The 27091-nt window shown below is 40.1% G+C and overlaps 1 protein-coding gene across 9 annotated transcripts in view; it reads left to right on the top strand.

Moving 5' to 3' along the window:
- Positions 1–27091, top strand: part of LOC137167232 (uncharacterized) — a 97737-nt gene that overhangs the window by 20846 nt on the left and 49800 nt on the right. For 8 of the 9 annotated variants that reach the window (XR_010924061.1, XR_010924062.1, XM_067569313.1 and 5 more), the window contains one exon: positions 12529–12698. Coding sequence is in view for 7 of the 9 variants with exons in the window: in XM_067569313.1 (XP_067425414.1) it covers positions 12529–12698 (170 nt within the window). In the remaining 2 variants the exon portion in view is untranslated. Of the gene's footprint in view, positions 1–12528; positions 12699–16535; positions 18088–27091 lie in introns of those variants that run through there. The other variant, XM_067569314.1, reaches the window with a different exon arrangement.

Here is a 27091-nt window from a genome sequence, read left to right as displayed (position 1 = left end):
TTTCTAATTTGGGGATTACAAATGCTTTTTATTTGTGATTTGTCCATGGCTGGGTTATAAATTGCCCTGCTTGGAATTTTTCAATAAGTTAAGTACTCAAGAAGTGTTTTCATAAAGGAAAATTCTGTCATGCTTATCTTTGATAACTTAGTTCTTGCAAGGTGCCCTCTCTCTCTTTTAAATTCACCTTGTTATGCTGTCCATGTACTTGCTCCAGATACCATCATTATTCCTACATTCAGTGAACAAAGCAAATTGTGCTTGAGTTTATGCTTATATAGGAGTGTGAACAAAAATTGGTGAAATGGCATCTATTGTTGCAAAAGGACAGACAGCCTGAGCAAAACGTCACGAATGACTGATACTTGTATACAAGTGGCCTTACTGATTCTGATCACACTGAAAACAAGAAGATACAGGTAGTTACATACCAATATATTTTGTATGTTACTGTCTCTGTGCTAAATGCTACAATCCTTACTCCATAAACAGTATGGGCTGAATTCTCTGCTGGTGTAATGAGTTCAGTACCTTTAAAATCTTTGGAGCTGCATCCATTTCCTGAGCAGTATGATTGCACATATGTAGAGGGAAATGATAGTTTAGTGGTTAAGAATATCTGGATTGTGTTTTCAACTGAGCCAGAGATTATTTTGTGTGAGTCTGGACAAGTCATTTAACCTACGTGCCTCAGTTTCCCCTTTCTTTAAAATGGTGACAGAAATTTTCCCTTCCCTTACAGGATTGTTCTGAGTAGAGCTGGCCAGAAAATGATTTTTACCCCCATGGAAAGTGTTGACTTTTTGCTGAAAAAATTAAAAACCAAAAAATGTTACCAATCTTTTTGATTTGGTGGTTTTTATTTTTCAACAAAAATTAAAATTTTCCATGGAAAGCGAACACTTTTCACAAAAAGATTTTTGTGGTTTACAACCCAATTTTCTGTGAAAGAACAGTTTTGATGGAAAATTTTGAAGCAGCACTAGTTCTGGGTAATAATTAATTAATAGTTGTGAAATGGTTTGAGATCCTTGAATGGAAGGTACTATGTGTTGCTTGTGAAAAGCGCTGAGTCCTGAAGACAGAAATTCTTCACTTCTCTGCAAGACAAATACACCACTGGCATTGGAAGTCCAAGTTTCCCTACTCGTCTCCTAGAAGAGACCTAGGGTGAGTGCGCGCATCAGTGTCTTTTTAATCCTTGGCCAGTTTATACTCAGTTTACTAATTTCACATAGAACATTAATAGACAAAAACTGGTTATAGCCAAGAAGCAGTGTTGGTTCAGTGGACTGTGCACAGGCCATGGTGACAGGAATGTCAGTTCTAATTCTGGCTTTGCCATTAACACTCTATGTGGCTTTAGGCACGTCCCTTCGGTTGGGATCCATGAAGGTCCCAGTTTTAGCTACACTGTGATCCAGAGAACACTCACCAAGCCCTGTAGGAGCCTAAACTCACTTGGCACCTAAATTCTCAGAATAAAATTTCCCTAGGTGTCTAAATTCTTGCCCCTGGACATGCACACTGCTGCCTTGCTCTAGGCAGCTGGATGCCTATTTCCTGCCTGCGTGCCACAAAGCAGGCAAAGACAGATGGTTGGCCACCGAAGTCTGATGCACTGGAGCCTGATCTGATGGGTGGCCTCTGAGCATGCCTCCTGGATCGGGTTCCATTCAAACTCGAGGAGGAGGAGGAGTATCAGGTCCCATTCATAATTGACATGGTAGTGGTAGTGTGCACCTCAAAACTTCTAGCCCAGTGGATGTGGAAGACCCAGGTTGAATTTTCTTCTTGGCCAGAGGGGGAGAAAGGATTTGACCTGGGGTTTCCCACCTCTCAAGAAGGCTCTAACCATTGGACTATTGGATATTCTGAGATATGGGATATGTGGGGCTCCCTCAATCTCTCTTGCTAAAACTGTTGCACTGTGGATAAATAATGAATGAATGGTTGGAATAGAGGGACTGTACCTAGGGTCTTCTACTTCCCAGGTGAGGACTAACCGCTGGGCTAAAAGTTATCAAGTGGGCAGCAGTACTACCTTCTCTGGCCATTTTGTGAGGTGGAATGCTTAATTCAGTCCCATGAAAAACACCTTAGGCGCCTAAGTTGCCTGACTCCAGGTGGCGAGCACCCATTTGTGGATTGTTAAGAAGAGCTCGGTGCTTCTCTGCAGCCCAGACTTAGGCGTTCCTCTGAGAGAAGCAGGTCTTAGTGCACACACACATATCTCCTTAGCACCTTTCCTTTGGTTAGTGGCTCCCCACCTGCAGTGCTGGCTTTTTTGGATCTCATTCTTAGGTACCTGTTTCTCCCTGTTCATTGTATAGGAGCCTAGACACCTAACTTGGCTTTGTGGATCACAGTGTTGTTCCTGTGATTTTCTAGATGCCTAAAAGTTAAGCACCATGGCGTTCAGCATTGCAATGCCTAAATCCCTTCATTTATCCCATCCATCATGCTTCTGTCTTTCCATCTGAGTAAAGGGGGTAATAATTTGTAGGTATCACTTCCCGGGGTGTTTTGTGTATTAATTAGTTCATCTTTGTAAATTGCTGTTCTATGGAAATATGATTACCTTTCATACACTGCTGTCTAGGATATTTCATTCACTTCTGTCTAAGGCCTTATTTGAACCAGTGACCTGGATGGCAATGGAAAATTCTATATCCTGTTATCAATAGGAGTAGGAGTAGTTCATATCTGGATTTTTATAGCTTTTAAACAAAGGAATCCAAGTATAACTGGATTGTCACATTCAGAATTTCCTTCAGGTAAAATAAAAGGTCCAGCATATTTTTATCCATAAACTAATCATGAAGACAGATAAATTATTAGTTAAAACAAAAACAAAAAGAACTCCGTGAACTAAATGCCGTGTGTTTAACAAAGAAAGAGACTTCTAAAAAAAGAACAAACTCAAGGCTGTGGCTGGGGAGGCAAACAAAGCTGTAGGTCACCTGCTCTAGGCGTCTGTGTCTCAGCTTATGTCACATTCCCACGGTGAACTCCAAGGCAAATACTTACACCTTGAGCAAACAAAGGTGGGCGATTAGACGTAGCTGTATGTTGCGTTTCAGTGATGCTGAACAAATGTTCTAGGAACCAAGTGTATTGTTCTTTTAAAGAAGCAGCAGCTGTCATGAGTGGTCTTTGCAACCTGACAGAAAAGCCCTAATGTTTATAACAGTTGTGTTGCTGTAGGGGTTGCATTTCAAAATGAAGCCAGCAGTGCTTTCTGTAAAATCTTTTAATTGTACTGTAGGGTCTCATGTATGAGGTAAACTAAACTAAACTAACTAGCCATGAATCAGCTTAGTTTCTAGTCTGGGTTTTCTCTTTGGGTGTTTGTTTTGTCTTGTTATCTCTGCTGTGTATATGGTGTATAACATCAGGAATTAAACTAGGGAAAGGAAAGTTGGAAAACATATGAGGGAGATTTTTCAACTCCATTTGGCAAATATACTGAGAAAGTGCTTTAGAGGATGAACAGTATATTTCCATACTCCGAGTATTTCAGCTATACTGTAGCATAAAGTTTCACAAATATTAAAGCAGTGTAGGCCTTTTATCAGTCTGTTTTTGGGACTTGAGCAAGTGGAATTAGGTTGTTTTTCTGAAGCAAAAAAAATTTTTTTTTGAAGACTTGTCTATACATGTTTTTTGTACTGTTTTAACTATATAGGTTTAGAAAACAATATAGTATCATAGTAACCCCCTCCCCTCCAGTGTAGATGTAATTATACCCAAATAAAGATGCTTATATTGATATAGCTTATTTCCATACATTTACAGAAATAAACTGTATACTATAAACACTTTTACACCAGTGTAACTGCTTTAACTATATCAGTTTCTAAATCAACATAGTTACAGCAGTACAAAAACTGTATATAGACCAGCCCTAAGAGAATCGTTTTTAAGTTTCACAAGAGCCAAGTTGATATTGATAGAACAGGTTTACAGTAACATGGGCAGTGGCCCTCTTCAGTACGCCCTCCCAGTCCCTGGTTGGAGGGGGGGTGGACATGCCTGGGATGGAAGGAGTAGTACGCTTAGTGCACAGTGCTATGGAGATTCTAGGCTGCTCCACAGCCTATAGGTAAAGCTGCTATAAGTTAAGAGATTGCTTGCTTTTAATAACAAACATCTTGTATTTAAGGACTTACTCAGTACAGAAAGAAGAAAAACCTAATATAAGAAGTTTTCATCTAATATCCTAACAAAAATAATTTTACCTTCTAATCAGACTCATCAGAAATAATGAAGTCATTTTTTTCCTGGGCCAGCCCAAAGCACAGACAACTATACTTGTAGCTTTCCATGGACTCACAATTCCTGGGTTGACCCAGTCTCCCTTTGGCAGCAAGACCAGAGTGGAAAGCGCCTCTCCCTGCAAATTGTAAATCCTGCCCTGTTTACATTACGCTCTTAACTTCAGTTCTCTGCTCTGTTCTCATATTTTTATCTATAGTAGTCATCTTGGATATCACTCTGTGCAGTACTTATCCTGCCAATATGGTGTGTATTTTGGATTGTGTTTGAGTGTGCAATGGTCAGTTTTGGTGTATTAAAGCAATTTTTGGTGGGGACAGGGAACTGCGTGGAGCACCTGGATTTGATATACTGTTGATTGGACATTTAAAATAGCAGCTTCATTTAGTGTATTTGTATTTTTCGCCTCAGATTCTCATTAGAACTAGCTGAAAAATGACCAGATACAAAGCTTTGCAAGCTTTGTTTATTTTTGATGAAGTGCTTCACTTGAGCTCTTAGGGTATGTCTACCCTGCAATTAAAAACCCCCAGCTGACCCGATGACCCTGTGAGGTTGGAAGGTCCCAGAACTCGGGCTGCAGACCAAGCTTGAAAGTTTACGCCACAATTAAACAGCCCTTAAGCCTGAGCCTCGCAAGCCCAAGTTAGCTGGCACATGCCAGCCGCACGTGTCTAATTGCAGTGTAGACATATTGAGGCTAAAATGTAGTGAGAAACCAATCTTTAGCTGTGAGTTAAAGAGGTCTGGAAATAAAGAGTTACATAACAGTAATCCTTACACACCCTCTGATTACATTAAAACAGTTGCATATTTCCTTGGCTCAGCGGAGTGGTATGTGAATCTTTCAGTTAACATTGATGTATCCAAAACAGTAGATAAAACAAGATGGCATGATTTGCATTTGTTCAGGATTAATATTATTTTTCACCATGAACATTTCATTTGTATAATATTTTTATCCCCTTTGCTTGTCTTGGAGCACTTAGGGCCAAGTGTGCTGAGCTCCATCAGCTTCCAATGAAAACAGTAGATGCCAAAAGAGATGAGACCTTATAGGTACAAGTATGACTCAAATGGACAGGCTACTGTGTATATCAAAGGACATTTATATTAGTGCAGTTATGAATGAGGTATATCCTGTATCACAAGGCATGAAAGGGATTAAATCAGTCTAACGATTCTACAAACGCTCTTTTGAGATTTAACGTAGAATCCCGTTTGGAATTTCATTTTTTGTTTTAGCAACTGCAGTTTAATTTAATAAAGGTGAAATATTTTGATTGTGTGGTGTTGCTGTCAGCTAAGTCAGTCTGTGTAAGTTAGGGGAGTTTGATAGTTAAATGATGGCTTTTGGCTCACAAAGAAAGACCCTGAGTCATTTCGCTGAAAGTAACTTGGCATTCCTGGTTTGACGTGGAAGGTTCTTTATCCTTTGTGAACTAAATCTTGAAGTGTATGTTCTAAATTGTTTATTGGGGTTGTGATTGTTTTTTATACGGCACTAGAGATGTGCATCATGCTTTATAGACAAGGGGGGGAGGGGCAGACTATGCCGGGATATCTTTTCAATCTAATTGGAATGATATATTCAGCGAAAGGTTTTCAGTGAATGAATGTGGGCAGCTGAATTTATGCACATCAGTAGTTCAGTTATAAATCAGATCATAAATCACTTCAACATTCAAGCACACATTAAAAATATTAGTCAAATCTGGAAGTCTCTGCATTTGATCTATATTCAGGCAATTGTGTTATGTCAGAATCTGGATTGAGTACAAACTAAATAAGGTCTTTAGGATTTGGCCCTAATATATTCCTATCAAGCTTAAAAACTTTTTCTGTATTCTTGTACTGCTGTTGCAAGGGTCACTAAATTGTTTATGTACGTAGTAGAAGCTCTACATTTTGTAAACAGTTTGTTCCTCCTACTTGCATCATCGACTAATGATACAGTTGAGGGTTTGTGACATCACAGGTGTTTCTAATTTGATGTCACAAACACTGAGTTATAACTACTAAAAGAAAAAGGCTGACTATAAAGGAGAGTTTCTATTTACGTCTCAATTTCTACGTAATCAACAATGAAGGCAAAAGTACAATTGATGCCCATGTTTTGGCTCAGTCCTATGAAATGTTGAGCAACTTAGCTTTTGTTGACTTCAGGATCTAATGAGGTTTTGTGAAATTATTAGAAACCTGAGCTGTGGTTATTTAAGTGCACAACTAGAAAAAGCATTGGGAACTATATCAATGAATCTTACTGCCAAAGGGTTAAATCTGTAAGACTTTGTTTGCTTGGCATATATCAGATAACTGTTTAAAAAAAAAAAAAAAAGTCCAGCCTGCCAACATTTGTGACATAAAAACCCTGCCTAATACTATAGAAAAGAAAAAGAAAGGGACATACTTTCTGTCCCTAGACAGCTCAAAACAAATCCTTTTAGTAATACAGTTGGATTTTAGAATACTTTTGCATAAAAATCATAAGGAAAATAGGCCTATGTTCATGAACCCTAAAGGATTATGTAGGAACAAAGATATGAAGAAAACACCTGATTTTCAGTAATGTACTGCAGTTGGTATCCTATATCCCATTTCTTTGGATTCTGTGGGAGAATGTCATTTAGCTTTGACTAGTAAGGCAGCTAAAGCCACTGTCTGTAAAAGTTTTAAATAACTATGTTCTTTACTTAAAGTTGTTTCTTCTCTTATCTCTCATATCAAGCAAAGAAAAAGGCTTTATATTGATCCCTTGTGTCCACGGTTTCCTCTGTATCCTGTGGTGCACTTTGAGTCCAGCCATATGCAATCAGTCAGACTGTAATGTGTGGGTCACATAAGCATACAGAACACATCAAAGGGCTCATGGGTGTGAGTTCTCTTTTATTTTAGAAGTGCTGTATGCTATATATCTTGGGTCAGTTGAGGTTAAAATAGCTAATTAGATTAGGATTTGAAATGTCTGTTAACAGCAGAGAATTTCCCATTATTGAGGTGACAGCCAAAATAATAGTTTTTAAAGTCGGTGAAAAGGGGAAGGAATTGCGGTGACTTTGTTCTCTTGCCACACCCACTTCTGTGTGGCTAGGGCATAAAAGTTTACCCAGTAGCTGAGTTCCATTGTTGTGTTGCTATGGGCGTTGCTATGTAATGGTGCATCAAACACAAATAAGGGCTAAACCCTAAGGCCCTTTCTTGGAAATAAGTCTCAGTTGCTTAAGAAGTTTTAAATCTCTGTAAATTTAATTCTTCTGACAGTGGAAGTCAATTACTTGTCATTGTAATAAAGCAATTTCGTTTTAAGATGCCTTACCAGTCTTTTGGTGGTGTTGGTGGTTGTTATTATTTTATTTCACATTTAGAATGCTAAAATCAGCTCAGGTTCCCTAAGATTTGCTTTCTACTCAGATGCTCCCTTGGTCAAGTAACATGCACAGGTCACAAATCAATCACTCAGATCCCACGTACCATGATGGAATCAGTTTGAGCAGCATCCTCAAACACAAAGAAGAGATCAAGGAAAAAGAAAGAGTCCCAGCTGGAAAGAAATAAAGTGAAACCATGGGAGACAGGATTTTTTTAAGACAAGGATTAGAAGCTTTTCAGCAAGAAAAGCCCCTGCTCAGATAAAATTCTTTGATACCATCAAGGCCATGTTCAGGAGGGAAGTTGGAATCTGTTTGAGCAAGGCTACAGGTATTATCTGAGAAAAATATATTTAAGATCATGAGTTTATTACTAGGATTTTAATACACTCTTTTGTATTAGTCCAGAAAAGCTGTGTCTTATTGAACAGGCTCAAGCAGTGCAGAACTAATTAGCTGACATCAAAGACATTGTTTTGGTAGTGGATAAATATGACATGAGCTACCTGAACAGTATGATCTAATTCTGGGAACTAAGCAGAGCATGAAGGTGGAGCTGTTCTTTATGCAAAAGCCTGACATAATCTAGAGGAAATTGCTAATGTACCTTAAGTGTTGCTGTACTTATTTATATCATAGTGTTCTTAAAAAATTTACAACAATAACAATAGCAAATATATCTATATTTTTTATACATAATAGTTCTCTCTACAAAGAAGTTTGTCGTCTTGCCAAGAAAGGGTCTAATTCTTCTGTCATTTATACTGTTGCAAATCAGGAGTAACTCTACTAAATGAAAGGAGTTATGATGTAAAATGGGTGTGAGGTCAGAGTCAGGCCACAAATTGTTAAGTCATTTAAGTCTCCTCCAGTTTTACATTAAATGCTTGCATTATGCAAGATATTGAATGTTCTCAACTCCTATTGACTTGCCAGGGAGCTATTGCTGCCCTCAGCACCTCTCAGAGTGAGGCCTTGGGTGATTATATGTACGATTTCTGTAAATAAGTATAAAATAATGCCCCCTTCCTAATAAGTAGAGATTGTACAATATATATGTACCTTAAACAAGAGAAAAAGTCCTGATATTTCAGCATTCAGATTGACAAAAAGCAGTCATGACTCGGTATGCTATGTTATATGCAGTGTAGTTGTAACCATGTTAGTCCCAGGATATTTTAGAGACTAGGCAGGTAAGGTAATATCTTTTATTGAACCAACTTTTGTTGGTGAGAGAGACAAGCTTTCGAGCCACACAGAGCTCTTCAGGTCTGGGAAAGGCTCTCCAAACATCACAGCTCAATGCAAGATGGAACTGATTGTTTAGCATAAGTAGTTAGCACATATTCTTAGAATCTGGTTGTCCTGTTGGAGAGTTCTGCCCATTCTCCACCCTCATCTACCTGGACAGGAGAGAGGGCAGGAAGTATTGAAAGCACAGCCCCTGTTCTCCCTGCTTTGTCTGCAGCAGGGGAGCAAGGAAGGGTTTCTTAATCCTCCTCACACCCCTGTGCAGCAGCATAAGACCATTTGCTCTGTGTCATCGACAAATGTTATCAGTAGTTATTTTCTATTTACTTCCAGATGATTGATTAAAATGTTACATAACGGCAGGCCTAGCACTGAGCTCTGCAGAATGCACTGGAAACATCCCCATTGGATGATGAGTCCTCATTGACAACTAGTTTTTGAGATCTGTCATTTAGCCAGTTCTTTGTCCCGTGAGCATGTGCTCTATTAATACTGTATAGTACTGTTGTTAAAATCAGAACGTCATGTGGCACTAACTCAAAAGTCTTACAAAAGTCTCTTACATCTGTGCACTTACCTTTATCAACCAAAGTTATAATCTTATCAAAGAAGGAAGTCAGGTTTCTTTGACAAGACCTGTTTTCCATGTTGACTGGCATTAATTATATTCCTTTCTCTTAATTCTTTTGTTATTTTCATGGGATTGATGTTAGGATGACCATTTTATGCTTATTTGGGTTATACCACTTGCCCTTTATGAATATTGGCATAACATTAGCACTCCTATGAACTTTTGGACTTTCCCTGATATTCTAAGATGTTTTTAAAAATTAAAATCAATGGACCAGAGATCTCCTTAGTCCGTTTGTTTTTTTGGACTGTGGGATGCACATTATTCAGGCCTGCTGATTTAAAAGTTTATTCCCAGTAGATCTTGTCTAACTTATATCTCAGTAACAAATGGACTAAAAAGTATTTTGTCATCCTCATATGATATGGGTAAATCAACCTGGTTTTTTCGAAATACAAAACATAAATATTTAGTGAACACGTGTCTTTTCTGCATCATCATAACAGTTTTACCATCTCCATTTAGTAATGGGCCTATTCCATTGCTAGAATTTCTTCTGTCTCATTCCTAGTTCACTACTCTGTGTCAGCAACTCTATCTCCTATCTGGCATGACAAACTCACTACACCTAATACTTTGCTGTCATACTATTTATCTATAAAGATATGGTAAGGTATTACATGAAAGCTGGGAAGAGTTGGGTCATTGATATACATAGGTTTCACAATGATTAACACTATGTGAAGAATTATGGATGCTCATTGATATTATGCTTTAAAGTTTGTAACCAGACAAAAAGAGAAATAGGTTTTCTTTAAGGCAGCAGGGAAAGTAGTTATCTCCTTTCCTTGCATGTAAATTAAGCATTGGGAAGCCAATACAAAGGAAGCTGCATTTGCATAAAAGTCAACAGGAAAAGTCAGGTTGACTGGAGAATGTGAAATCAGCATGGAAAGACAACAGAGATTAAAGCCCCAGGTAGTTGGCTTGTCTCTGGGGTTCAAAACAATGAGTTTTGGGGAAACATAAGGTGAAGCAAAAAGATGTTTTGTTATCCATCGCTCAGGGAACAAAAAAGTCTTTTTGACCCAAGAACCGTGGCTCCCAGCTATGTAGGTTGGTAATGTTGAGAGGTGGCTTTCGATGAGAAAATGCTTTAGGCAAGGATTGTAGCCTATTAAGTTTTAGTCACTAGAAAGCACATTATTCTTTTATTTGTAACTATTTTCTGTTTTTATTGTCTTCACTTAGTATCAATTTAATCTGTTCATTTGTCATAAACTGATTCTTGGTTTTACTATAAGTTCATCTCACTGCTGTAATGTTACAGTGGGACTCCTGGGCTATGCTAACAGGCTGATGTGTACACTCTCTTTGGAGAGAGCGGACTTAGTAATTTCTGTGAGTGTTCAGTGACACTGGATACTGCAGAGGAATACCCTTCCAGGTGGTCTGGGAACTAGGGTGCACCAACTATTACCTTCAAAGCAAAGTAAGAGCGGTGGCGGCAGTGTGGAGAGGAAAAGCTCTTTCTCTGCAGCCTCCCACTTGCTGAATCCTTCCCCTGCTGGGGGAGTCTTTTCCTGCAGAGGACACGATACTGCTAAGCACTGCAGACAGGAGGCGTGGTTTGAGCGAGCGGACATACCCACCTCCTTCAGGCCATGCTTCATCAGCAACACTGCTATTTATATCTGTGCTGCAGGGGGCTAAGGGATATGTACTTTACTCGCCACCAAAGGAAGTGTGCGGTGTAGCTGTACCTTTAGTCGTTTAAGTCAGATCCTTCAAGAGAGGATTATGAGAATTCATTACATCTAGCACAGGTTTTGAAAAGTTCTGATTAAGTATTGCACTAATCTGCTGGTGTTAATATGCTGTGTCACTAGCATGGGCTGCTCAGAAATCATTAGATTTTAACTAGAATGGGGAAAAGAAGTCTGGAAAACTGAAATAGATTAAAGCAATATAGGTATGCTAATTCACATAAGAAAATGGACAGCCCTGGCAGAGTAATTGAAAGTTATAGCTCATGCAATTGTGATCTAATAATCACAAGCTCATTGCTACTGAGCTGCACTAATTACTGGGCATATCTCACAAGGTGCTGAGTGCCCTTAGCACCCCAGACCAGGTGCCCAGTACCTTACATAATCAGCCCTTATATACCAAATTGAGGAGGATTTAGGGTGGAAACCTGACACCACTGAAATCAACAGTAGTTTTTCCAGGGTCTTTAGTGGGCCATGATTTTATACTTAGGAGCAGATCCTCAGCAGCTGTATACATTGTCATAGCTCCATTGAGTATAATAATGAAGCCATTGACATCAGTGAAGCTATGACAATTTGCATCAGCTGAGGATCTGTGCCTCAGTCCTTACTCAGGCAAAACTATCAGTGACTTCAGGATTTGGTCCTAATTCTCTGCATTTTAAAAGCTAATTATGCCATTTAAAATATGAAACCACATGCTCCAGGATAGCAATGATTATTCTTTGACTTCATGTCTACCTGCAACTGTTGGCAATGTCAATATCAGGGTTATGCCTGGTATATACTAATGCTTTCACATCTCACACTGAAAAATAAATCTCAAAGTTATAACAACATTTAAATGTTTCTATTGATAATACACACCAGGGAGAACATGTTGACACCTCTATAATAAGCTCTCCTAGGCATATTTCAAAACAATCCATATATGAAATGTATGTTTTCAGACCTTAATACTATGTTAAATGTCAGTTCAATGTTTTCATATTTTTTTCTTGAGTAAAAAGTATTCATTTATGATGGAATCTCATTTGTTTGAAGAGAGCTGGCTTTGTAATCACTTGATATAAAATATTTTATTTTCAGTTCATAGGATGGCTTTTTGAAAGCTGCAGTTTAATGATGGCTATGTTAGTGAAACATTAGGCAAACTTATCCTGAAATTCATTTCTCCAAATGAGATCTATCAATAATTATATTCTATCTATAATCAAAACAGAAGACCGTGAATATGGTCTTGTATTTTGTGTTTGTCCATTTTGGTAATCTGACTCTCTTTTTCCAGGGAGGCAGATTCAGATTGCAGACTGCCATTGCTTGAATGATGAGTGGCTGATCAGCCTAGGATTACACCATCCCCGGTGTTTCACTCTTTACCATTGCTATGATGAAACACAGAGCATTACTCATAAGGGGTTAAAGAAGTTCTTTCAGCACTGCGGAGAGTCTCTTACGGTAATGTCAGCCTATGTTTAGAATACAGCTTTACTTTCTCAGATATTTAGTATGAAGCAATACTAATATATTTCAGGTTTCTAAACGTGTCCACAGATTTTCTAAACAAAAACAGTAAAAGTAGCATCCAAGTAAAGAAATATTTCATTCAATTGTCTGCTTTTCTTACCAATTTTCCACGGTATTTAAAAAATGTCATGCTTTTCATGATGACCAGTACTGTTTCCTTGATTCCTTGTGATTCCCCCATCTATCTGTTGTACCATTTGTTTCTCATCTTATACTTCACTTGTAAGGTCCTTCACCAAAGGCTCTTAAGCAAAGAAAGCAGTCATGGGATAAGAAGGAAAGTTCTCTCATGGATCAGTAACTGTTTAAAAGACCAGAAAGGGTAGGAATAAACGGTTGGTTTTCACAGTGGACAGAGGTAAATAGCGGGGTCCCTCAGGGATCTGTACCAGAACCGGTGCTGTTCAACGTATTCATAAATGCTCTGGAAAAAGGGATAAACAGTGAGGTGGCAAAGCTTGCAGATGATACAAAATTACTTAAGATAGATAAATCCAAAGCAGACTGCAGAATTACAGAGAGATCTCTCAAAATTGGGTGACTGTGCAACAAAATGGCAGATGAAATTCTTTGTTGATAAATACAAAATACTGCACATTGGAAAACATAATCCCAACTATATATACAAAATGATGGGGCCTAAATTAATTGTTGCCACTCAAGAAAGAGATCTTGGAATCATCATGGATAGTTCTGTGAACACATCCACTCAATGTGCAGCTAACAGAATGTTAGGTATCATTAGGAAAGGGGTAGTTAATAAGTATGGATGTGATTTTTGTCACAAAATATTAGGCAAAATTCAAGAAACAGTCGTGGAAAAAATGTACAAAATCAGGATGTAGTTATGGCAACAAAAATATGCAACTATTTAATAATGAAGTATTATAGTATAACATTTACATGAAACAAACAAGATTAATGCAATAATTTTCATTTCTTTATCAAAGTAAATTCTTTTGAAATTATATATGCATATTGTACAATCCATTTTTCAAACAAAAATAACGAAAAACTATGCAACAAAAATAACTGATTCCTTTTACTAAAGTCCCTTTTGCAAACTGTTGCACTTTTGGTATAACAAGTTATACAAGTCAGATTGTTATTTTTTATGTGGCATCTGTTCTCCCCAAGCACATTATTGTAAGATGAGGAGGAGCGTTTGGTGTCCACGCTGTTCACTGGTACTGCTAAGCATCCCAGGGCAACTAATGACAGAGCTGGGAATCTGGCCATCATGCTTCTCCAGACCTGGAAAATGTCCTTGTTCCTCAATTTTTGAACTGCTCCACAGTAAGCTCAATATTCTCTCTGTGCTGGAATGTTGTCTTCAGACAGCGGCTTATTTTCAAATACCGTGGTCTCACAAATGTCAAAGTGTTTTGCTTAATTTGGCTCAGATACCCGGCATGCACTGAAGAAAGCGGCAGCAGGTTGGCGAAAGTGGGAGGTTGAGTCAGTGTCCATTATGACTTTATTTTTTTGAGCTTTACAAGAGTGCTGTTTTTGCTGTTGGGTGTTGGCAAATTTCAGAGCAGCTCTTTGCCCACAGTGCAAGATTACGCATGTCATTTTTGACTTGATGAGCACAAACTGTGGGTTCTTCATAAGCTGTGTTCATGATTCAGGATGCAAACTCTTTTAGAGCCTGAAGTTCTTCAATAGCTGCTGCAGATTGGCAAAGATAACAATCACTTGAACTGCCATTACAACCATTCTCCTCTGTAACAAATGAAATGTAATTCTGAGTGTGTTCAGTGTGATAAAGAGCTGCATTGAATCGGCTGTTTCATCTGGTTATTATGGGGGTTGGTGGGATGGAAGGACTTTTCCCTCTTTCCATTAGAAGCATGCAGAACTGGGCTTTTCTAGCAGGGCAGGCAGTGAAAGCACATCAGCCATAACTAACTCATTTACTTGCAAAAGTATCTTCTTCTTTGCCAGAAGCTGGGAATGGGCAACAGGATGGATCACTTGATGATTACCTGTTCTGTTCATTCCCTCTGAAGCACCTGGTATTGGCCACTGTCGGAAGACAAGATACAGGGCTAGATGGACTATTGGTCTGACCCAGTATAGCCATTCTTACACAGATTGCCTACAAGGTTAAGCAAATGTGCCATGCATCTAAGATGTAGAGCATTTAAAAAACAAGTTTTCAAACCTCGATCCCAAGTTTTCCTCATGTAGGTGAAATTATCAGTCACAAATGTAGGGATGTGATCAAATGGTATTGTGAATTTTTCAACAGTTTCCCATATTGCTTTGCTGACTGTTTTAAAATTGACTGCTTCCAAAACTTCACAATGTAACAAAAAGTAAAAATGCAGCTGTGTTCACCTGAGTCTGAGGTGCCTGCTTCTTGGGAACAAGATAGCAAGAATGTTAAGCACGTACTTGTCTTCAGCAATGGTAGTTTCGTCTGCCACAATGCTAATTTCTTCACAGGACTGCAACTTTTCCTTTTAATTCTTCAATGTGACAGTCAAAAACTTTGGGTAGGTAAAACTTTCTAAGTTGATCTGATATAACACCCACCTTGCTCTCTAAAAACTCTCTCAGTTTTGGATTGTCGAGGGTATGCAGGGGTATATTTGCAGTAGAGAAGGCTTCTGTTAATTTGAACCCTTCATTTCTCCTGTGAAGCTGCTCCTGGGTCTTGGTATTAAACAGCTCTGTAACTGTTTTCTGCTTTTTAAAATTTCTCTCTTTGTCCATTTTTAATTTCTCTCGTTTGAGTTTATGCGTTGCCCTTTCAAGATGCTTATCACAGCTAGCCTTTCTCATAAAATCAACAAGTACATTGCATGATGTACAAACAACATTCTTCCACTTCCATAGAATGTTTTAGGGTACTGCTCTGCTCGCTGCTTAGCACTTACTTTTGTCATTTTGCTCATTTTTTTTGTTTGCTGTTCTCTTAGTCTTCTTTCAGATTAAACACTGTAACCCCTTCTTTTACAAGATGCATGATTCTTACATGTGAAATTTGATGAAGGCCGCATGTTGTAACACTCTTAATTACTGTCGCTACATGACTATAAACAACATAAGTGGTGGTGAATGTAAACAAATGTTAGCAAGTTTATTTAGTTTCTTCTCTTTTTACATATACTTCTAGTTCTTACACATAATTAAACAGTTTTACAGGGATAGAATGGTACATTTCAAGGCATTCTCACTGTTTTCACCATTAGACTGTAGTAAATAGCAAAATTTGTGGATTCTGTGACAGTGGTGACTACGATGACATAAATGTATCCATAATAAGAAGATAGAAAATATCATAATGCCACTATATAAACCCATTTTAAGCCCACACCTTGAATACCGTGTGCAGTTCTGGTTGCCTCATCTCAAAAAGATATGTTAAAATTGGAAAAGGTACAGAGAAGGACAACAAAATGATTCGGGGTATGGAACAGCTTCTATATGAGGAGAGATTAGGGGTATGTCTACACTGCACAGTGAAGTTGATTTACTTTAAATTGACTTTCACCTGCTGATTTTTAGAAGTCGCAGGAGCGTGTTCACACCATGCTCCTTGCACCAGGCTCGTGCGTCCACAGTCGCCATGCTTGGGTCAACATTCAAAGCAGTGCAATGTGGGTGGCTGTCCCACAGTGCAGCTAGCCACAAAGGCTGTTGGGAAGATTATCATCATCCCATGATACTACGCTCCTTCCCCCTCCCTTCTTGCCCCAAACAAACAGGAAACGGGTTTTCACGCTGCTTGTTTATGCCGCGCACTTGCCATTGCTGCAGAGACATGGAGCCCACTCAACTCTGCACTGTTATTGTGAGCATCACAAATACATCGCGGCTTATCCTGGAGTATTTTGAGAGAGAACCTGGACCACAGACAGCAGTGATGTCACTGAGGCTCCCCTACTCCAAGCCATAGAGAGGAACAATTCCCAATTGCTGCAGGCTGTTACGCATCATCTGCAGTCGGTGGAGTGCCGGTTTTGGTCCCGGGAAACAAGCACAGATTGGTGGGACCGCATCGCTATGAAGCTGTGGATGATGACCATTGGCTGCAGAACTTTCGTATGCGAAAGGCCACTTTCCTTGAACTTTGCGCGGAACTGTCCCTGACCCTGAAGCATGTGAATACTTGCTTGAAACCAGTTCTGATGGTGGAGAAGCGAGTGGCCATCACTCTGTTGAAGCTGGCAACCCCTAACTGTTACCGGTCAGTTGGGAATCTATTCGGAATCAGTAAGTCTACCATGGGGACTGCTGTGATGCAAGCGTGCAGAGCCATTAATAGACTTCTGCTCTGAAGGGTAGTGACTTTGGGAAACGTGCAGGACATACTGGACGGGTTTGCCGCGATGGGCTTCCCAAACTGTGGGGGGGGGGCTATTGATGGCACATACATCCCTGTCTTAGCGCCTGACCATCTGGCAACAGAGTACATAAACCGCAAGGGGTACTTTTCCATGGTGTTGCAGGCCCTTGTGGATCAGAGGAGTCATTTCACCGACATCTATGTGGGATGTTCTGGGAAGGTGCATGACGCGCGCATATTTAGGAACTTGGGTCTGTTCACGAACATGCAGGCGGGTACTTTCTTCCCAGACTGAAAAATTAACATCAGGGATGTGGAAATGCCAATTGTGATCCTGCCTACCCCTTGCTCCATTGGCTAATGAAGCCCTACATTGGGCATCTCGACAGTGACAAGAAGCGTTTTAATAACAGGCTCAGCACTTGCAGAATGGTGGTGGAATGTGTGTTTGGGCGTTTAAAGGCCAGATGGAGATGTTTCTTTACTAGGCTAAACATGAGTGAAAGAAACATCCCATCAGTTATATCTGCGTGCTGTGTTCTTCACAATGTGTGTGAAGCGAAGGGGGAAAAGTTCTCCCAGGGTTGGGCTGTGGAGGCAGAAAGGCTGGCAGCAAATTTTGAGCAGCCAGATGGCAGCAATACGCTCAGAGCCAACCACAGAGTGCTTCACCTTTGGGCAACGTTGAAAACCTGGTTCTACAATGACCAGCAGTAATGTTTTCTGTATATTTTGTGCCTTTCTTTCCCATCCCCCCTACCATCAATATCAGCACCCTCCAATTCCCTCCCAAAGCAAGCTATGAATTAATAAAGCTACATGTTTTGTAACGCTGCAAAGTTTTATTTATTAACATTCCTGGGGGGGGAAGGTGTTAATTCACAGTTAAAAGTTATATTAAAAGCAAGTATGGTTGCTTGCTGTTCAGTTCTTAACGTCGCTGCCACGTCCTTCTGCTTGCCTCCACCAGGGTGGAGTGCAGCACGTAGTGCAGCCTGGCCGTTCTCCTCCTAGGTGGCTTTGGTGGGGCTTGGGGGGTAAGGCAGCAGAACGTTAGGTGGAGGAGCGCTCTGGAAGGGTTGCAGAGGGACTCTGTCCTGCTGCTGCTGTTCCTGGAGCTCCACAAGATGCCTGAGCATGTCAGACTGATCCCACATTATTCGCAGCATCTCCTGCTGCATGCTGCGCCCCTGCTCCTGTGTAGATCTTCGATGCTGCATGTCCATGTCCAGTTTCTGGGACAAGGACATCCTCCATGCTTGGAGCTCTGTCTCTGTGGCCGCGGAGGCATTCACGAGCTCGCCAAACATGTCATCCCGCAATTTTTTTTCGCTTTCTGATCTGGGAAAGTCTTCCTGCAGCACTTCTGGAGGAGGGGCCAAGGCCAAGGTGTCTAGAGAAAGACAATAAATGTACAACGTTGCCGTTGTTAGCAGACCCAAAGAACTGAAGCAACTGCTACAATGTAAAAAGTACTCCCCTTCGTGTGCACAAGGCTAAGCCAGACCCGCATTCCATTCTGAACATCTCAGAAGGGTCAGGTGGGGTCGATCTGCTGTTACAGAGCTGGTAAGCCAGGGGCCCTTTAAACTGTTATAGAGAGATTTAATTATCGTTAAAACCCACAGTCCAAAATTAAAGTATGAGAGGGGTCACCGGGCTCCCCGGTTACATTCGGAGGAATGGTTTGGGAGAAGGTGGCCAGAGTTGATCAGAGGACCCCGCGGGTGAATTGTATCGTCAGATCTCTTTGGAAAATTATTTAAGTGACCCAGTATGTCCATAGAAAGGGGATTAGAGGAGTACATGGTATCGACTGTATAGCTTGGGTACTTTAAACGTGCGCCGTCTTCCCTAGGTGACCATGAGCGATATCAGTCTCCTGAGGGTAACGCAGGAGGAAAGGGAAGATTTGCTGCACGCATCAGGGTACAGGCCTGGCCCTTATGCTGCTGTGCTGTGTTCCGCCATGATACCAGCTCACTTAATTGCAGCATGGCGTGGAAAAGTATCCCAACATGGCGGAAGAAACAAGGGAGCCCTCCCCAGAAACTTTGTGCAGAGGGTAACATCATCCCAAGTGAGAGTTTCCTGCAGATATCAACAGATGATTCCATAGCATACCTCTGCACATAAATAATCTGTTCTGGGAGTAACCCTCCAGTCAAGTCCGCTAACATGCAGACATCCCCCTCCCTCTGAATCAAAAGGCCATTTCAAAGATTGGATCAGGGACATAACCGACTAGAAGAAGAAAAAAACCTCACCAGATGTGCCTTCCCTGGGATCACGATCATTAATGCTGTCCTGTGTGTTGCTGGACTGCTCTGGGGTCAGGAATAGGTCTTGGCTGTCTGGGAGAATGTACACCCTGCTTTCCTGCACCCTGCTCTCCTCCTCCTTGTCCACAGAGTCCTTGTTGTTCTCCCTGTACTGTGATCCCACGGAGGTATTGTTGCTGCGTGGCAGCACTGTGGTGGGGTCTCTGCCGAGAATTGCATGCAGCTCCTTGTAGAAGCAGCATGTTTTGGGCTGGGAGCCAGAACGGCTGTTAGCTTCCCTAGCTTTCTGATATGCCTGCCATAGCTCTTTGATCTTAACGTCGCACTGCTGCATGTCCCTATTGTGCCCCTTCTCCAACATGCCCTGGGATATCTTCCCGTATATGTCAAAGTTTCTTTTGCTGACTCTGAGCTGAGCCATAACGGACTCCTCGCCCCCCCAGACCGATCAGGTCTAAAACTTCTGGTCGATTCCATGCTGGAGTGCGTTTGAGCCTTGCAGTTGCCGTGACGAGTTCAGCTACAAAGCTCTCTCTACACAGGAAATGAAAATTCAAAAATTCCCGAGGCTTGAGGGGAGGGGCTATTTTCTGTTTTCGTGGCCGCGTAACAGCAGAGCGTGAATGTCCAGAGTGGTCATAACGGGGCATTATGGGATAACTCCCGGAGGCCATCAACGTTGATTTACATTATGCTCTATGTACACTGACACAAAATCAACCCATTACATTTGAATTATGTGTTACGCCAGTTGCAGAGGTGGTTTTATTACATTGACTTTTACCATGCTTTAAGTCAACTGAACCAACATGCCAGTGTAGATGCATGCTTTAGGAGTTCAATGTAAGTGATGTTATGTCGACCTCCATCGCCAGTGTAGACCAGGCCTAAAAAGATTGGAACCATGCAGCGTAGAAAAGAGACGAATAAGGAGGAAGATGATAGAGGTTTATAAAATGATGAATGGTGTGGAGAAACTGAATAAGGAAGTGTTATGTAACCCTTCACATAATACAAGAATCAGGGGTTACCCAATGAAATTAATATGTAGCAGGTTTAAAACAAACAAAAGGAAGTACTTTTTCACACAACACACTGCCAAGCCTTGGAACCCGTTACCAGGTTATGCTATGAAGGCCAAAATTATAATGGGGTTCAAAAAGGAATTAGATAAATTCATGGAGGATAGGTCCATCAATGGTTATGAGCCAAGATGGTCAGGGATGCAACCCCCTGCTTTGGGTGTCCTTAAGTCTCTGACTGCCAGAAGCTAGGATTGGACAACTGGGATGGATCATTCAATAATCACCTTCTTTTTTTTATTCCCTCTGAAACCTGGGATTGGCCACTGTCAGAAGACAGGATACTGTGGTAGATGGATCATCATCTGATGCAGTATGGCCATTCCTGTGTTCTTATGCAAGTTCTTCATTTTGCAGAGGAGGAAACTGAGTCACTGAGAAGTTGAAAGCCAGACTTTTCAAACATGTATGGCTAAAACTAGACACTTACATCCTTATTTTAGCCTGAATGGCTTGTTCAAGGCCACACGGTGAATCAGAAACAGAGTGGGGTTAAAACTTTGGAGTTCCTGGCCCTCCAATGGAAATTTGTTGAGGGCCCACTTGAGATTCAGAATTACTTTAGACTTCCATTCGGTTTGTAATACTAAAATAGGTTTCTGCATAGTGAATGAAACAGCAGTCTTTGCCAAGTAGGGACATAAAAATCCGTGAACCTTGCCACTGTATGGCTGGTGTAATTACGTTGAGCATTTACAACTTTTTCATATGCTGAAAGCCTTTACAGGGCAGAATATCTCTCTTATTCTAGCTAGCATTAGTGATCTAATTGTTCAGTGTGTACTGGCATAAAGATTCAGTTAAATAGCGGATTTCAAATATTGACAGAAATATATTTGAGAACTTTTGTTTTAGAAATGAATGAATACTAGGCCTCTGGAAATAAAAGAAATCAAACAAATGTTATCATCCAGGTATTAGAAAACCCCAGGTGCAGTGCTTTCACATCCTGTTGATCCTAATTGTCATTCATAAACATCTGTACTGTTCTCTTACAAATAATTAATCAAATTCTGCTTCCAGTTATACTAGTGTAAAGCCTTTGGAGGTCTACTGCTGGCTTCACACCAGTGTAACTGAGTAGAATTTGACCCAATATTTTGAACTTTGCCTCCTTCTCCTCCCAGCACCTTTAAGAGCAGCTTGTAATAATCATAGAGGTCACAGGAATCAGGAAATCAATAGATTAGTTGGATGCCTTTAAAACACTTGGAGTATTTGACTGCCTTTCGTTTGCAAAACCCACTTTGTGATATCCTTCTATTAACTTGACATGTAATTGTGTAGTTCTGTGTCACATGTCTAGCCATGCAAACTGGATAAGACAGTCTTTTTCCATTCAAAACATTTTAATTATGTAAGCAGCTACAATGTTCTGAATTGAAAGACTACCATTTGTCATTAGCAATTTAACAAACAAGTTGCAGATTTCATTGTTTAGTCCATTAACTTTCTCAAGAGTTGCAGTGGCGAATCATGCCCTAAAGTGCATCTTCTTTTAGCGATATTGGAATCATCTTACCTTTTAAGGTATTACTGTGACTCCTAATGTAACTCTGAGCTCATACTCAACTCTGAGGATTAGGCCATATGTAACATTCCCATTTAAATAACCCCTAGATGATAGGGGTTTTTGGCTGGGCAACAGAATATTTTCCTGGTTCATGACAAAGGGGGAGATATAGTAGGCTGGGAGAACAAAACAGCTTTTATTCATGAAATCCAAAATAACTATGTCTTGATGGCTACAGCATTACAGACATTGATATCTCCCATCTCTCCCCCCCCCCCCCCCCCCCCCCCGGTCCCATATAAAAGCTATCTATCAGTGCCTTGGAAAAACACTAAGATATTGTCTACATGAACAATTAGTTTGCGGCAATCTGGGGTGTGAATCTACCCCTCACTATCCTGCCAAGGACTAACTGTCCGTTAACAGTTTGTTAATGCTTTTTGATCTAGTTCTCTTTGAAACAGGCTAGATCACAGCGCAAAAATGAATTATTAACGCATGACAACATGGTTCACATGACAGCTAGTCTGCGGCAGGATAGTGTGGGGTAGATTCATACCCCTGCTTGCCGCAAACTAAATGGTTGTGTAGACAAGCCTGAGACATGAATTTTCAATGGGGTTAAAGGGAGTTTGGTGCTGAAAGCCCACTAGAATTCAATAGTATTTGGGCAGCTTACTCCCTTAGGTTCCTTTCAAAATTCCAGTCTAAGATTGACATGCATTAAAAAGGAGAAGTAAAGAGTACAATCATGTTTGCAGTACTCCTTTGCAGTTCACCTTTGAAACACAAAATATAATGTATTTGCAATATCGTTAATGGTACTTAACTTGTAAACACCCGCTATATGATACCGTGTAACTTAAATGGTCAACAATTGCCATACTAATAGTTTTACAGAATGTTTGTGCCCTGTAAATTAAACCATTTGTGCTTAGTCTAGAACATACTTGTTCCGATATTCATCAAGGGCAATAAAGATCAGTGTTATAACAAACAGCACATTTTCTTACTTAGATTTTGATTTTGCCACTAAATAGTTAAATTCTAATTCATAATGGTTTATGGCAAAGATAATAGCAGATTTACCACAGCCACACAGGCTTTTAAAAGGGGAATACTTCTTCAAATACTGGGAAGCTATAATAGGCTTATAGTATTTGTATTCATTCTGTAAAATAAGAATCTGAAATCTACTTTCCTCAGAATGGAGTGTTTGATGTCCTAGTTGGCTAGATTTCTGTTCTGTTGGTTAAGTAATACTCCATCTTTACTACATCGGAATAATGATCATTTTTAGTATTTGTATAGTGCTTTACATCGTCAAAGCACTCTACAAACAATTAATCTACACAATGTACTTGTAAAATAATCTCAGTTTTATAGTTGAGATAGAGAGAGGTAAAATGACTTGTATGAGGCCAAACAGTGGTTCTGATTCTTTTTTCACACTAGTCGTACACCAGTGTTATTCCACTGACTTCAGTGTAGCGTGTAACTCTACCAATGTCAACGCAGTTACTCCTGGTTTACACCACTGTAAGTGGGAGGAGAATCAAGCCCAAAGAATGAGTGGCAGATCAGGGTTAGAACCCAGGTGAACCTGGCTCCTAGTCCGAAGACAGACCAAAGACCCAAACACTTGGAAGTGGGACCAATAAAACTTGGCTATTTAAGGAATAAATGTCTAAATGCCATAATTTTCATTGAGGGATTATCAATAAACCTTTGACACCAAATTTTAAAAATCCATCTCCAATGTTGCAAATACAATCAGTTGATAATGCAAATAATGGGGGTGCAAATTATAGCTTTTAGGCACCCTACTGCATGCATCTAACTACACATTTAAATGCCATCATTTGTACTTGCAGTTGATTACTCTCCCAAATTTGGGAACAGGATTGAGGTCCCTTTAAAACTTTGGTCCATCAATTTACAAATTATTCAGTATGTTGTGTGTTGGTCAAAAGATACTGCCCAGAACTCTTCGCAGCTGCCATCAAAGAATACAAAATACATACCTCCACTGAAGTTTCTGTACAGAGGTATGTTTATCAATGTAATTAGAAAAAAACCCCCATATCTTGGAACTATGCTTGGCAAGGCAAATAGTGAGTGAAGTACTACTTTATGCTGTATTATTTCTGGAATAGGTAGCCATCATAACTAGATGGGGCAAGTTTAAACTTTCCTGTATTGGTCTCTAGTAATTTATTTGGGGTTTTTGCTATGTTCTGAGAAGTGAAATTACACTCATTTACATTTCATGCTTATCCCCTTTTTAAATGCTTCAGGCTAATTCTGGCAGCATTCAAATTTCTTCTTTCATTAGGAATAATCAGTGCTACTTCAAAAAGTAGGGGACCCTATGAAATCTTGGATAAAAGTGTGAATCTATATATGAGATTTACTAGAGGAAGAGGCAGAAGGGGTCACTTTTGGGAGGAATGGGGTCATTAGGAGCTGTGACCAGTAGAGAACACTTCCCTTCAAAACCAGGAATGAAACATAAGATTTATGAGTCTATCAGAGGGTGGCACTGAAGTGCCTTAACCAGGAGACCATCCTTTCTCTTCCTGCAATCCCTATCCTCATTCATTACGCATCTTCCAACTGCTGCAACAAGTGAATTAGGGGCTGTATAGACAACAGCCTTCTTCACTACACCATAGTGTAGGCCATAGCAGGTCCATCAGGGATCTTGTGGGGAAAAAAACAGTATGAGATCATGTAATTAAAGGCTGTGAACTTAATCTCTCTGTGCCTCACTTCCCCCTCTGTAAAATGGGGATAATGCCACCTATGAGGCAAACCCACAGCTAAACCAGGGCTGATCAATAAGTGCCCTTCCAACAGAGCTGCAATGAGTTATCAATTAGGCATGCCTCAACAACTCAGCTGCACTGATTTACCCTTCCAACCGAGTCTGCAGTGACTCAGCCCTCAGGCATGCGACAGCAACCTATCCCTGAGCTGAGCCTGTGTCAGATGACCCCAAGACTCAGGTATCTCCCCAACCTCACCAGAACTGCAGATCAGACAGTCTGTACAACATCAGTATCTGGCCAGGAACCACACTGCGAGGCAGCAGGTTATCAGACTTTCAAGACTCCCAGCCTTGCCTGAGCCTTGTTCCAATCTTGTCCTTGCCTTACTCTGACTCCCTGTTATGGACTGGTCCAGCCTTGTCTCCACCTTCTGTCCCTCCCTAGACCCTTGGACCCTGAGTACCCGGCTTTGACCTGAACCCTGTATCTGGACCTCGGCTATGGTATTGACTTGGCTTGACTCTGAACACCCAGCTTCGACCATTGGCTTCCACCTGGACTCCAGCTATGGTACTGATTCTGGCTTGACTATGGACTCTGATCTCAGTTTTGACCCTGGCCTGTCCCTGGATCTCAATTCCAGTGTCACCCTTCGCCTAGTCCTGACCTTAGGTCCAATTTTGACCACTACTCCAACCGCTAGTCATAACTACCAGGAGGCAGCTTGACACCACCTCTAGAGGGATGTTGTGAAAAATAAATAAATTAACGTTTGTGAAGCACTTATGTACTATAGTGATGAATGCCATAGAGAAATCCGTGAGGCAATGAATTCTGTCTTCAGAGTTTGAATAGTGTGCGGTGAATAAGGCTTGGGGGTCACATGCTGAATGAGGACAAAACAAAATATTGACTAGCTGCTCACTAAATGAGCATCATTCATCTTGTGCATTGAATGAGGCAGGAAAAAATAGTATTGAATCATAGAATTAAAGACTGTCTCATCATGCATATGCCCATGCACCTTTAATTCTGGCAGTTCCTAAGAAAAATAATACCTAATTAAGGCTAGTAATTTCTTTTAGGAACTGTCCTACGCTTACAGATTTAATGTGCCCTAATAACTTTGGTTTAAATGAGTAAACTTTTTCTAACATGTCTGATTATATATAAAAAATCACATAATACAACTGTATATAGATGGTCTGTTTTTGCTCCTGTTACTTGTTAACGATCTGATAACTTATTGATTTTTTAAATAAAAAATAAGCGAAAAGTAGATATGAATAATATATTTTATAATAAAAACACTACCTTGCCAGGATTTGATTCTGTAATTGTCTTTACCAGTGGAAGCCACTAATTCCTAAAGAATGCTCAATGTTTTTTGTGAGGGAAAACGAAGAATGCAAATGAAAAATAACCACCAGAGGGAGCCCATATTCCCCATAAATATAAATTTTTTATACAAGCACAGCAGAGGATATTCTATTTTTATTCTAAAATGTAAATGGATGTGGTTCTTCTAAAAAATTATTCCTAATAATTCCATGTATTTTAATTTTCTTCAAAGAGAATATATTTTTGAATAGCAAAGAGAAGACACTTATTGAATAAAAACGCAATCCTAGTATGTTTGGGACACAATGTAAAATCCTGTCTCCAGTGAAGTCTGTGGAAGTTTTGCCATCAACTTCAAAGGAACTAGGATTTCACTCTATGTCTTAAACGCAAGGAAAACATTCTGTCCACTAGGCTAAAAAATGTATAGTTTTTGCCTTCAATATTTTTTATTTAAGAGTTTTCAAGAGTTGACAAAGCAGGCGATGTGAACTCTGTGGTTTTCAGGAATCTGCAGGGGTCACACAAAGATTGGAGACCTATTTGGTAACCTACAAGCAAAAGCTATAACAACCAGTATTTCCAGAAAGAAAAGTACAGGCTAGAGATGAAGGGTGAGCTGCTTCTTTGTGGGCGTTGTTAGATGTGGAATGGTCTATTATATGTTGATGTGTGAGCAGATAGGTAAATGAGTTTAAGACAAAGATAAATATATTTTGGACTCCAAAAATCTAGTTAGGTGTGCTGGCTGAGTAGCAAGATGTCCTTTGAAAAAGGTAGAGAATGGAATAATATATTGTTTCTTTTATTATCTTATGGAATTACTCTTGCCTTACATGAGTGTAAATGGGAGGCCCAGTGTGTCCTATGTCAATATTTTGGCCATCCTGAACTATTGATAAAACTGATAGTTTAGACAATCATCATGCATAGGACTCCTATAGCATGGCAATTTTCAGTTAAAGGCTCAGAGTAGTTATGGTTAACAAGAGGAAAAATGGAACTATGGATTAAAAAAATTAAGGGCTTGAGTCTCAG

The sequence above is a fragment of the Emydura macquarii genome, unplaced genomic scaffold, assembly GCF_026122565.2.
Source record: "Emydura macquarii macquarii isolate MOO-44397 ecotype Brisbane River unplaced genomic scaffold, CSIRO-AGI_Emac_v2 contig_2897, whole genome shotgun sequence".
Lineage (NCBI taxonomy): Eukaryota > Metazoa > Chordata > Testudines > Chelidae > Emydura > Emydura macquarii.
The sequence above is the reverse complement of the archived record's forward strand: the minus strand, read 5'-3'. Positions and strand labels throughout refer to the sequence as shown.